The sequence below is a fragment of the Juglans microcarpa x Juglans regia genome, chromosome 1D (genome assembly GCF_004785595.1).
Source record: "Juglans microcarpa x Juglans regia isolate MS1-56 chromosome 1D, Jm3101_v1.0, whole genome shotgun sequence".
Lineage (NCBI taxonomy): Eukaryota > Viridiplantae > Streptophyta > Magnoliopsida > Fagales > Juglandaceae > Juglans > Juglans microcarpa x Juglans regia.
In genome coordinates, this window is record NC_054594.1 from 1,650,133 (window position 1) to 1,662,588 (window position 12,456).

The 12,456-nt window shown below is 35.7% G+C and overlaps 1 protein-coding gene across 3 annotated transcripts; it reads right to left on the minus strand.

Moving 5' to 3' along the window:
* Nucleotides 1–249: 249 nt before the first annotated feature.
* On the minus strand, nt 250–8,028 carry LOC121249663 (OVARIAN TUMOR DOMAIN-containing deubiquitinating enzyme 7). Of its 3 annotated transcripts, none has more exons than XM_041148413.1 (13): nt 7,880–8,028; nt 6,870–6,976; nt 6,572–6,632; nt 5,714–5,863; nt 4,736–4,797; nt 3,968–4,052; nt 3,698–3,847; nt 3,386–3,506; nt 2,247–2,374; nt 2,064–2,161; nt 925–1,067; nt 784–830; nt 250–555 (listed from the first exon to the last, which is right to left on the minus strand). In XM_041148413.1, exons 1-11 carry the CDS (start codon nt 7,928–7,930, stop codon nt 938–940), a joined length of 1,143 nt encoding a protein of 380 aa, XP_041004347.1. In that variant the 5' UTR covers nt 7,931–8,028; the 3' UTR covers nt 250–555; nt 784–830; nt 925–937. The 3 variants fall into 3 exon arrangements, with proteins under 3 accessions (XP_041004347.1, XP_041004332.1, XP_041004340.1); XM_041148398.1 differs by having other exon boundaries at nt 6,557–6,632; XM_041148406.1 differs by having other exon boundaries at nt 250–558; nt 6,557–6,632.
* Nucleotides 8,029–12,456: the final 4,428 nt, after the last annotated feature.

Below are 12,456 nucleotides of genomic sequence, written 5' to 3' on the forward strand. Positions count from 1 at the left end.
GCTGCTGGCAGAATTTGATAGAATTCGACGAGCAAGGCAAATAGATGACACAACTCACACCTCCCTCTACCAACTTCAAAGAGCGCTACAGTACAGTACAGTACATCCAATGAAATGCCTTAAAATCATATATAATTATTTGTAAAGAAAAAGTGGCCCTCAATAACACAATTAAACTGAGAGGAACGCATGTTATAGATAAGGTAAATCTGATCGAGCATGGCAACAAATGTATGGGCATTAAAAAGAAAATAGGAACAGAGGTTTCATTGAATTTTCTACACTTCAATTATCCCGTTTTAATGGTGTTAACATGAATTCTCAACATTTTTTAATGTAACTATTTTCATCTATGAACATGTAACACCATGGTGATCTGTTATTCCACCGTATGCCGTATGGAGTAACTCAATATACAATTAACAACTATATGTCAAGCCGGTTTGGTCTGTGCAGATAATGATGCAACTATGTAGCTTGATACGTCACTGGATTGCTCTTTTCAGGTCTGATATGCATTCAAACGTTTAAGTGGTCGTCTGTTATTCACATCAACTGCTATAAAATAAACAGACACGACACAGGTATCAATTTCAGGCAAAGAATCAGAACATATATTTTCCAAGGAATATAGAACAAATATATTAACCAAGTAGAACAAATTCTATATATATGCACAACACATGGCGGTATGCAACAAAGAAGAAAAATACCACAAATCCGTTGCAAGTAGGTAAATAAGTAGAATAATGAACAAACCATATCATTTGACTTATTACTGACCTGCAATACCGGTGTTCCTCTCTTTCTGTGAGAGCAGAAGTTATCAGCTGTTAAAAGAGGAAAAAAAGGGAAGAATTATATCCCTCGAATGCTCAGAAAAGGAATATTACAGAGCACCCGCATAGAAGTTATTACTCATACTTTCAGATCAAGATCAAATACAAAGTGCACCCATGTCAGGTGGCCCTCCATCAGATCCATGAGTTGGTGCAGCTTTAGCAGTTCCACATTTCTTGCCTTGCTGCCGTTCCTTTCTAGCCTTTCTAGAGTCAATTGAATGGTTTCTGATACAAATAACAACACATTTGTATTCAGGGAAGGACCCAGAATTTTTTATCAGAGGTGCCAAAGCATGAATAAAATAATGTATTAAGATTTCTTCTTGGCCAAGTGTTCTTTCAGATGCGATCAATCAATCTTAATTGTTGTTGCTCTTTTTAATTATTTAAATGGGCTGTGAATAATAAAACTAGACAATTTTAGACTAAACCTAAAATATGAAGATATTTGATTAATATAAAATTATAAATAAAGATATTTAAAACCCCCCGCGGGGGGGGGAGATGCCCACAACCCCCCCTGGTTCTGTCTCTATTTGTAATAAGACTTTGAAGGAGCATGGGAGTGTTTAAGGGGTGGGACTTCTCTTCTTTTTTTTCCCTAATCAAGCATGTATATTATTATAGATAAAACTAATACAAAGATTAGGGTGGGTCCTTTCCACTGTCAAGAAACAAAATGCATCTAGATAAAAGAACAGTGGGTATACAACCAAAAACAAGGTTGGTTGCTGCCCATTGTGCCACTTGGTGCGCACATCGATTTGCAGATCGATTAATTTTGGCTAGTTTCCAATGCTGATGAGGAAGGAAGAGACGCTGAATGTCTTCAACAATGGGGGAAATAAGGGGTGGGACTTCTCATTATATCTCAAGTAAACCAGACAACAAACCAAACAAACAAACTCCTCTTGAGATCAAGACAACATTATCAACGTCTATTCAACATCATAGTTGCCATACCTACTTAATGAACCTCTTCCATTTTATCTTTATAAGTTAGATAAGACGTGCTCTTCTCACCAATGGTAACCTAGCAATCCCCAACTACCCAAGCAAGCATTCAAGTATTCACTCACACACATAGACATGCGCACACAGACAAGAACATGACTACATGCATGCCTCTGTGTGTGTGTGTGTGTGAGTGTGAGTGAGTGTGTGCATGTCTATGTTCTGAAAGATAAACATTCCTTTAAAATAGACGTTCAAAAGGCATACACAACAAACTTCGCTGAGGATCTTCCAGCGACTGCTCCGCAACAAGCCTTGTATTTCTTCTTTGAACCACATGGGCAGACCTTATTTCTTGAGATCCTCTGCAGGAAAGGAAGATGAAAAAAAAGGTCCTCATTTTAAAGGGAAGCAAATAAGGATTTCAAATTTTCATCATATCAAAAAAACCTTGTCATCTTGCTGGGAACTACTATCATCATGACTTCTTTCAACACTATTACTGGAAACATCTTGTTTGTCGATGTTCTCTACTTGTTTTTCCTCAGGTTGCTCACAATTTTCATTTTCATCTACACCTGGACATCCTCAAAATTTTAAAATCAGAACACTAAAAACAAAAACAAGAACCAGGAAATATTCCACAATGTGAACCAACCATGGATTATAATGAATCATATAGTTAGAAAATAGATGAGGTAAGTAATAATGATCTATTACCTTAAAAACCAAAACCCAAGTTTAACTTTATACCTCAAAGCAAATGCTAAAGCTGCACCAGTTTTTATTCACTCTTTTTCAAGTAGAAGTTACAAATTTCTCCACTCTTCAGGTTCAATCCTCCTTTTCAAATTTGGACTAGGACAGATTGAGAAAATAGAAACTCCCAGGACAAATGTCCTAATGCACCAACTAATTAATAGACCAAAAGAAGCAGAACACTTCAAAAAAAGACAAACAAAGAACAGCTTCCAAGTCATCAATGAAACACCCTACCAATTTACCAATTGTAAGAAACAAATAGATACTGCAGATTAAAAAATACAACACTAAATAAAGCAATATTTGTTTCCAAATCATCCCGTCACATGAACACTTAAACCCATGCATGATTTCCTAACAAGAAAACTACCATAATAACACCCATCTCCTTCCTCTGATTATTTTAAGACAGAGCCACTTAACTGACATTAAAATGTGGACTGGCAATATTTTTTCCCCATAAATTGCTAAAGAAGAAGGTTGTAAGGATTTTAAATATTTTATGCTAGGTAATCTGATATCATTTCCAGCAGAAGTAAGCAGGGAGAGGACTCTTGACATTTGCTTGATTCTATAAGAATCTAGCGGTTAGGTTCTCTAAAATGAAAGTGCTGGAAATCCTTTCATCTAGGCTTCCGTTCAAGGTTTCTTTTTAAGAATAAAACCATTCAGCAAAGATAACACCTACAGAATAAACTAAAAAATGGCAGGAAAACACATACACAACTATTTATGAAAAAGCTTATTATTTATGAAAAAACTGGCATCATATGGTAAAGCCTAATTTAATTATCTAGGGAGTGCAAAAACTACTGACCGGCCATTACCATTGGAAGTATCTGCTTCACCAGGAAATGAATCAGTTTTCACCAAGCAGTCTTCTGCTCCTTGTTCTGCTATAAGAAACTCTATTGCGAGATCAACATCACCATATACTTGCCCTAGAACCTGATATGAAAAAACATACATAAGGAACATGGAACACCTAAAAGTTCCAAGCCGTCTAAGCATGCCAGCAAAAAGAAGTTTAAGATGTTAGCATGGTGAGATACTGCAGTCAAACGCGCCGGGGGGGGGGGGGGGGGGGGGGTTGGGTGAAGCAAAATAAATAAAATTAAAGGCAGCTGGTTATCACTCACCTGATTCACTTTTTCAGAATCTTGACATCCACTTGCTGCCATAACCATTTTGACGGATCCAGCATGAATACAACCCTCACCCGTTCCTCCTTTGGATCGATTGACTGCAACTTTTGATTGATGAGCTGTTGCTGAAAGATCAGCATCCGCCTTTCACAAACTATAGCTTATCAGGATATGGAAAACAGTAAATGTTGGGACTCATATATAGATTACCAGTATAGTGATAAGCAAAGTTTGTAAAAGAGAGAAAAAAAAGTACAAACAAACCTTGATAATGATTGGCCTAGCTGGCCCACCACAAGTGTCTTCCTTTAACCGCACACTATTGTAATGTTCTTCATCGTGATAAGATCTGAAAAACCAATTGCATATGATATTCCAGAACAAAAACATCAACCATCTATAATAGGAGGAAGCCTTAAACAAAGAAGTGATCCAAGTTGAGCTGATGATATATCTCGAAGCATCAAACCCCATACAAATAATTAGTGTAAGGATTGTGGCACCACTAGAGAAAACTGGCTGCCATTCCTTGTAGCACTAAAAAGATGTATTTTTCTGTGGATGGAAAAGAATAGTTGATTCTGTATCACGTGAGTTGATCACACTCTAATTAAAAGTTTGATATGCAATACGTCCTACAGAAGCTCTAGACAGTATTTAATTGTTTTTCCTCTTAAAGCTTAACCTTACGAGTCCTCACCTACCAATATAATTTTACAATGCACATTGAAGATCATATAGACACTAAAATACGTTTACAACAAAGCCAACTCTAACTTGCAAATTTATTAGTGTTCTTAGAACGTACCATATGTCAAAGCAACTGTCATCACTCAACTCAATAAAGCATGGCCCATAAATTCAAGATTGGCTACATAATCCTTTCCCACCCATCAGATCTATTAGGGCCATTGTAGAAGTCAAGATATTTTCCACAAATATACAAATTGAAAGGAGAGGTTGACACCCTACACATAATCAAAAGATATGCAAAGCATATTATAATCAGGATTAAGATTCTAGAAAACTTACAAATGGACCATCCGAGCTCCACATTCATCAAAATTACGAATGTACCAGCGGGGTGACATATTCTGCAACAAGTAAGATCCATCCCACATAGTAGGTCTAAGAGGAAAAGCATGGCACATAGCAAAGGAAAGCATATGTATGAGTTCATGTTGAAGTACACATGTATGATTTCTTCAATTTAAGTTACTTATAAAAAAAAAAAAAATCTTCAATTTAAGTTGTGTATGAATGTTTTGACTGGATGAATTTTGTAACATGGCAATGCCAAATGGAGTGGGTACATTACTATGACATTTTCCGCATATGCAAATTTGTTGCAGAAACGTGTATGAGTCAAAACTCAAAAGCTACATATACACTCTTCAATGTCATTATTTAAGTTTCAGGAAGAATAGTCACAATTTTTTCTGGTAATATCACATTTGCGAATTCACTTCATGATTACCATTTTAATTTTTCACACTATAAAACAATATATGGTGCATACTCTAAATCAAGAAGAAAAGGAGACAACTCAGGAAAATCAATAGAATACGGCTAAGAGTAAAGTTTCGTACTATCATTTGATGCATATATGCATACAGACCTACGATATTTTTTCTTTTGTATGTTTTTTAATAAACATATACCTAAGAAAAATATATCCTATACAGTTAAATATTGAAATGCCCTGGAGTTTTTAGACTAGATTTAAAATTTGATCTAGAGTCTCTTGAAAATATTTAATGCAATCAGTACTGAGAGGCAGCCTCAGCTTGTACCACAGAGAGAATTTCCCATTAAGTTTGACTACAGCACTTAAAGACTAGCTTAATGGTGCAAAACTGAAACGCTAAAAATATATATAAAAAATTTAAAAATTAAAAAAAAAAAAAAAAAAAAAAAAAAAGAACGTAAAAGGAAGGATATTATCCCAATCAAGAGAGTATATAGATGAGTGCTAGTAATAGACGCTAACACAGAAGAAAAGGGTCTTACTCTGTGAATGCACATATTACAATGGGTAACAAGAGAAGCAGCCTGCAATTCCATATGTCCAGCCCATGTGCCTTCCTTTTCCATGGATTGGCAATATTCATCAAACGGTACATCATCCTCGATAAATGGTTCAAACATTTCACGATTCTTCTGTTAGTTACAACTCCAATGTCAGAAACCTTACAAGCTGATTGTCCAATAAAATGGGGGTGGGATTGAGGCTTGGGGCGAGCGAGGGGGAGAACAAAGTAAATCATCCATCCAGTTTGCCAAGAAAACCCAAGTCATTGTAAACAAAACAATACACAGAATAAAAATTCTTGCAAACAACAATTAACTGAGTTGCAAAAGCCATTAAAATAAAAAGAGATTTTGGCAGGTTCACCAGTTTACAGCCTAGTGCTAGAAAAAATGAAAGTAAAATGAAGTAACTTTAAGACCATAAAGTCAGAAAAAACATGTAACAGCTTAACTGTCACATCTCCAAGTATAGGAAACAAGTATTTCAACTATCATTTCTTTCATACCGACTGCCATTTATTTCACACAGCCCCTCTATGCTTATTAGAACAACAAATCACAAATCATTGTGGTACAAAGCTACTTCTAAAACAAGAGTGTGTGTACAACGGATTAAGTACCACATACTGTTGGAAAACACCATAAAATCGAGAAAAGGAAAAGGTGAAAGATCCATATTTTTTCCTTTTTTTTTTTTATAAGTAGGTGCAAGATCAATATTCTCATCAAAAGAAAAGGGATAAAAGAAGAAGAGAGGGTACTCATGGAAAAACAGGTTTAATTTCTCTCTAAGGGTTTTAATTTCTCTCAAAGACCAAGTACCAAAATATATTCTACCACCATGCTGCGATACTTTTTATGTTCCTCTTCATTTCCTTCCAACTGATCTGCAAGCGCCCTGAAAATAAACAAATTAGAATGCATTATTAAAAAAAGTATTTGATGCCTTTATTTTGTAGGTCAATTGTGAGACACAGATCATACACAAGAAAAGTTGAATAATCTATGTACACGTGCATTGGTAGAATGCAACCTTAAAATCTATCAATTTCAGAATTTCAGAAGTAGAATGACACCACACGGTACATATTGTAAGTAGCCAGATGTAAGATGAGGCCATGGAATTAATACTCGCCTGAAAAAACAATTGCCATCTGCAGTCACTTGGACAATTTTTAGGCCCAATGCATCAAGCTGAGCACGGAACTGAGAAAGATCCACCGGCTTTCCGTGCTTTTTGACCTGTCAACCAATTAAATTTCCATTCACCAATTGTTTTAGAATTTTTAAAATGAACCATTCATTAAAGCATTATGCCAAATACAGCCAAATTATTTAACTTGATAAACAATCCTCCCATCATCCAAAAGACCATACAATTTAAGGTTGGCAAAAATAAGCTCGTCTCATTATTCACTCCTTCAGGGGTCAAATTGTCATGCGCATCCTCCATTCAATCCCATCGGCTAAAACAATCATATAAGGACAAATGCTGCACGCCATCTCATTGAGATACCGCACACTTCATCTAATCTTGAATTTCAACAACAACAACAAAAAAAAAAAAAAAAAAAAAAAAATACACTTGATCAAAGGCAAACAACTTATCCTATTAAAGTCTCCTAAATGCAGATTTTGCTTCATTACCGTATCATAGAGACGTGCCGATAAAGTAATGATCGGAAAATATATACTACAAATAGCAGCTCAACTGCTACTGTTACCGGAATTATCCATATAAAAACTGAGGTTTAATTCTTTACCCACTCGCAGCCTCGAATTCATCGCTACATTGCTTTAGCTCTCCGTATTCAGACATCACAAACTTCTCTAATTGAACCAAACCCAAATCATGGACCGAAAAATTAAACGAGTGAGTAAAAATAAGAATAACAAAAACTCGATACAAATTTAATAAACAAAGTTGAAAGTCAAAAATACAATACAGTCCGTATCAACCATTACAAAATTTGTGAGCCTGCAAAGATAGTTACATTTAAGAAAAACAGTACGACTAAATCTGAAAGAGAAACAAGACTTGTAAGCGATAATGCATAAGCTTTGGTGAATACAGCCAATGAGACAAGAACAAAGAAAGAATAACGAGGACAACAATTTTCGGTAATGAACATGCGAAATGCTTACCCGAGGCTGCTTCTTCATAGGTTTCCCGGTTCGGTGCTTTGTCTTCGCCATCCTTCTCTGAATCCAACACCGTTTCCGTCCGAATTTTTGCAGAGCCTCTTTGGGTTCAGATTAGAGAGAGATGAAAAAACTTGTAGCGGCGGCTCGTGCTGGTGGGCCCTGTGGTGGCCCGGTGCCACGTGCAACGTCAAAGGTCCATGGGCCTTCAGCGAAAGTGGGTTCAGCCTTCTTCTGTCTCTTTGCTTGCTTTTCGGGTTCAAATGTTTTGGGTCCTAGTCTAGCTTAAAAAGAAAGCTGCTGATCCGTTACTGTTGTTGTGTCAACTTAAGTCGCTTTAATATAAGATTTCGTTCAACAAGTGTTCAATTCAAAACCCTTTTTCTTTAGGATCATAACTGTAAGACCATACATTTTTATTTTATATTCACTTGTGTATTGAGTTATTCTATTCTCATGCTACTCTGTAGAGCGTATCATCGATATCATTTAAATAGTAAAATTTAATTTGTTAAGTTCAAATTTTAAAATTTATCTTTTAAATCAAATTATGATATGTAAATAATATGTGGTATAGAGGTATTATAATAACTATACTTTATGTATTTTATATCCTTAGCACTTAGCAGCCAATTATGAGCACCATGTCCTTTTCTTTTCCTTTGAAAATCTGCATGGCCACTTTGTAAGAAGGACTGAGCTTGGTTGAAGTCCATGTCCTTTGTTGGGATGTTATAAGGATGAACATGACGACTGGACACGAGACAATGCATGCACTCGCTAGAGTCACTCAAACAATTCAAAGAGTTTCCAATTCTTGATTTTTATTTTTTTCAACCAATAGGACATATTAAGTGTCTCCAATTCTAAGCAAGCATGTTCTAAACATATTTAATAGTTACAAGACAAAAAAGAGTAAACAGGGTGGGAGGCCCCAACAATTTTCTCAAACCAATTAATACAACACAAGGGAAAAAAAAAAAAAGAATCTAGAACCAATGACTTGACCTCCACCCATTTTCCACAAAGGGGAGCGGTTTGAAAGATGGTCTAGATTGATTGACGGAAACTTTCACTACTTCTTTATCTCAATCCTTACTTAGGAGAAACGAGAATATAGAGAAATAACAAGCAGAAGATGGGTCGAATCGCCAGCAGACGACTGTCTGTGACTATGAAGGCCATGCGCCACTCTTGAAGAGAGGAGGTTGGTTAGATATAAGAGACTCGAGGTCGATGATCCCAATAGTGCTACGCGCGGTAGCGAAAGACTCTCTTTGCACCTGAGTTGCGCATGAGACGTACGCGTCGCTCTTTCTAACTATCTTCTTTTGTCGTCCCAAGGATCAGTAGCTGATGAGTCTTATGGTACAGTGCATGGCAGTTGTGGGTGGCCAAAAAGCAATAGATCGGACCATCTTTGTGCTATGGTCGAAAAACAAAGAAAAAAGTAAAAAACAAAAAGAAAAAAAATCAATATACAATTTCGAGATGAGCCGAACGAAAGGAGGGTGGGTGGAGCCGAAACTAGTTCCACTTCCACCCCACTTTGGATGAAGGCGACGTGATTTTTAGGTAGTGGTTGAGAGCGTTTTGGCATAGAGAGAGAACGACCGTTTTTTAGGTAGTGCTACTCAGGGCAGAATTACAAGGCTTGGGGGCTTTGTAGTTTATCCCAACAAAATTCTTGCCATAAAAAAACCGTTTGTGTAACACACCTGATTGATAGTATTTGGATGATTAAAAAATATGAGAAAAAATGTAAGAAGATAGGTCAAATTCGAGATTGATCTAGCCTCCAAGAAAAAAAATATAAGAAAAAATATTAAGAAAATATTTTCATTAATGATTCTGGATACCATTACAAGTTCCTCGTTCTACTACTTATACGGCCTCTATGTTTGACTCTTGGGCCACAGGCCACTTACTTCAACGGTAAACATAAAGTCACAATTACAACTATAACTAACAATAAATGGGTCATGACCTGACTCAACAAAATTCACGCAAATAAAAGAGATGATGGTTTTGGCTATAGCCCAACTACTAAACTCATATTATCCAATTCAAATCTATTATGAATTTGGTCATTATTGTCAAGTTACAGACGTGTGACAGTTTGATTAATTAAACAACTTTTGGAGGCGAAGGTGCACGACAAATCAAAACTGAGATTTCTTAACACTCATTTTAAATTATTCCAACTTAAAACAACCAGAGAGAGAGATTTCATCGATTTGAAAGTTTCTTTAAAGGGCAACCCCAAATTCCATAACCATATCATATATTATTTATATATATATATATAGATTAATACTATATAAAATTGCTCTTTTATATATATATTAATGGCACTAAAAAAAAAATGCTCAAGTCGATCGCCTCATGATATTGATCACGTAACCACCCAATAATCGTTAGTACATTAATTATTATTCGGGCCACCAACTAATTATTTTTATTAATTATAGTTAGATCTCTTAAAAGATCAACGTAATATTCGAAATGTTTCGTTGACCTTAAATTTTGAGGCTGGTCAAAGACATGGTCCAACTTTATTATAAGTTGCTTTGATATGATCATGTCACTCCCATGAATACAACCAAAAATAATTAGTACGTAGGATCGGCGGTAGCCCATTTGGGACACACAAGCAGCACGTTTTGATCAACACTTGGTAATGATGGACTCCATATAAAACACATCATATTACTATGAATAAATATAGATAGAAGTCACTATTGGGAGCATCCATTTTATACACATGATGTTGTATCATTTAGACCACACATCTTCCCAAGTGAGTGTTGGGAACAATCAACTAGAAGTAGCCATGCAGTGAGTGCAAAGTGTACACTGCTACAATGACTTCTCTCTAACATTACTCTATTATTATACCCTCTCTCTATTTGTGGTACTATATATATATATATATATATATATATATATATATGCATGAAGTAATACCATTGCCTCTCAAAGTACTACAGTTACAAAGAGATCTCATAAAAATAAATTCAGAAACTGATCACTTGACCTCATATAATATGTTAAATCTATCAGTTTACAATAAAAATAACTTTATAATCTAACATGTCACATCAACCCACGTCAGTGTATGAGTTTACTTTGATTGGCTAAAATATTTATTTTTAATAAGTATTATTATATAACCCATATCAGATTATAACTATCTATTTTCCAACTTGAAAGCTTGATCAAGTACTTGAGAGAATGATGTTTATACAAATTAATGTGTATTGTATGTAGCGGCCTAACCAATTAAGACTTATTCAGTTCGTAGACAAAGAGATGATCATTGGGATTAGACTTAAAGCAATAATCATTATTGATTCACGGGAATGATCGAACACTAAGTGTGGCATCAAAGCAACTTAAATATTAGATCATTGGCTCAAACGAAAATAAAGAGATAGAGATGATCAATTTGACAAGAATTGCAGATTAGATTCGGATTACTTCAAGTCCAGTACTACTAATTTGCATGTATAAACTGGCGTAATATCATTGCAAATTAAGTTAGGTTCTGAGTTGAAGTCCAGTTGGTTAAACTGATCTCTTTGATGGATGGATGTTGCACAGTCTCTTCAACGAGACCCTTTGTCTTTGGGTGCGCGCATTATTGCTAAACAATATTATAAATGGTTTAAATATTAATTAGCCTCACATATTAATTAAATTTTACCATTTAAGTGAAGTGGACGTAAATATACTTTACATACCGACTCGAGTAACTTATATATATATAAGTTACTATAGATTGAAAGAAGGAAAGAGCGGAGCCGACTGAAGAAGAAGAGAAGGAGGGGAATGGAAGAAACAGAGTATATTGCACAATAATTAAATTATGCAAGCACGAAATAAACATGCGGTTAAACCGACCATATGCATGTATGCGTATGCAAAATTAATTATAATAAACATATAAGCTTTATTAAAATTAACAAGCTTAAAGTAATTACAGGCAGAAGGTAGTGCAGATTTGCACTTACAGAAATCAGGATAAATAAGGAGAGTCAAGAACAGGGTAGAGAGGGTTAGAGGTTTTCTCTCAAGTGAGTTCTAGAATGAGCTCTGCCTTAGCTTAGGGCGAGGTTCTCCTTTTATAGAAATAAGGAGTTCCTGTTTACAATAATTAAAGTAAAACAGTAAATCTATCCGTGAGTGAACAGTAGAGTATCTGTTTAAGCACGGGGCTCAAAGTGTCATCATTATGTCTTCCAGCTGTCCTTGTGGGCGGCTGCTTTGGGCGCAAGACGACAAATTAGGATTCGGTCGACTCTGTGTCTTCCAGCTGTCTCTGTGGGCGGCTGCTTTTAGGCTCAGAGTGCCAATTAACTCAAAGAGGACTATGGTTGGTCTTCTTTGAACTCAAGTAGTAGTCAATCATCTTCCAGCTTTGGAATGCCTTCTGAATCATGACCGAAAATATTACTGTATGAAGCCTCAGAGGATGCTTCTGAATTTTCTTCAGAATTATCACTCGTAAACTTAGACAGTTGTTGTTCCAACAATTTTATCAAATCTTTTTTACCGAGTCTGGTGAGTATGATTTGGCA

Coding starts and splice junctions, on each gene's coding strand:
- LOC121249663 (XM_041148398.1), bottom strand. CDS start 7,930: ATGGCGAAGACAAAGCACCGAACCGGGAAACCTATGAAGAAGCAGCCT. Junction 6,633..6,869: donor GATGGCAATTGTTTTTTCAG/GCGAGTATTAAT, acceptor GTTTATTTTCAG/GGCGCTTGCAGATCAGTTGG. Junction 4,053..4,735: donor GGAGCTCGGATGGTCCATTT/GTAAGTTTTCTA, acceptor TTGGTTTTTCAG/ATCTTATCACGATGAAGAAC.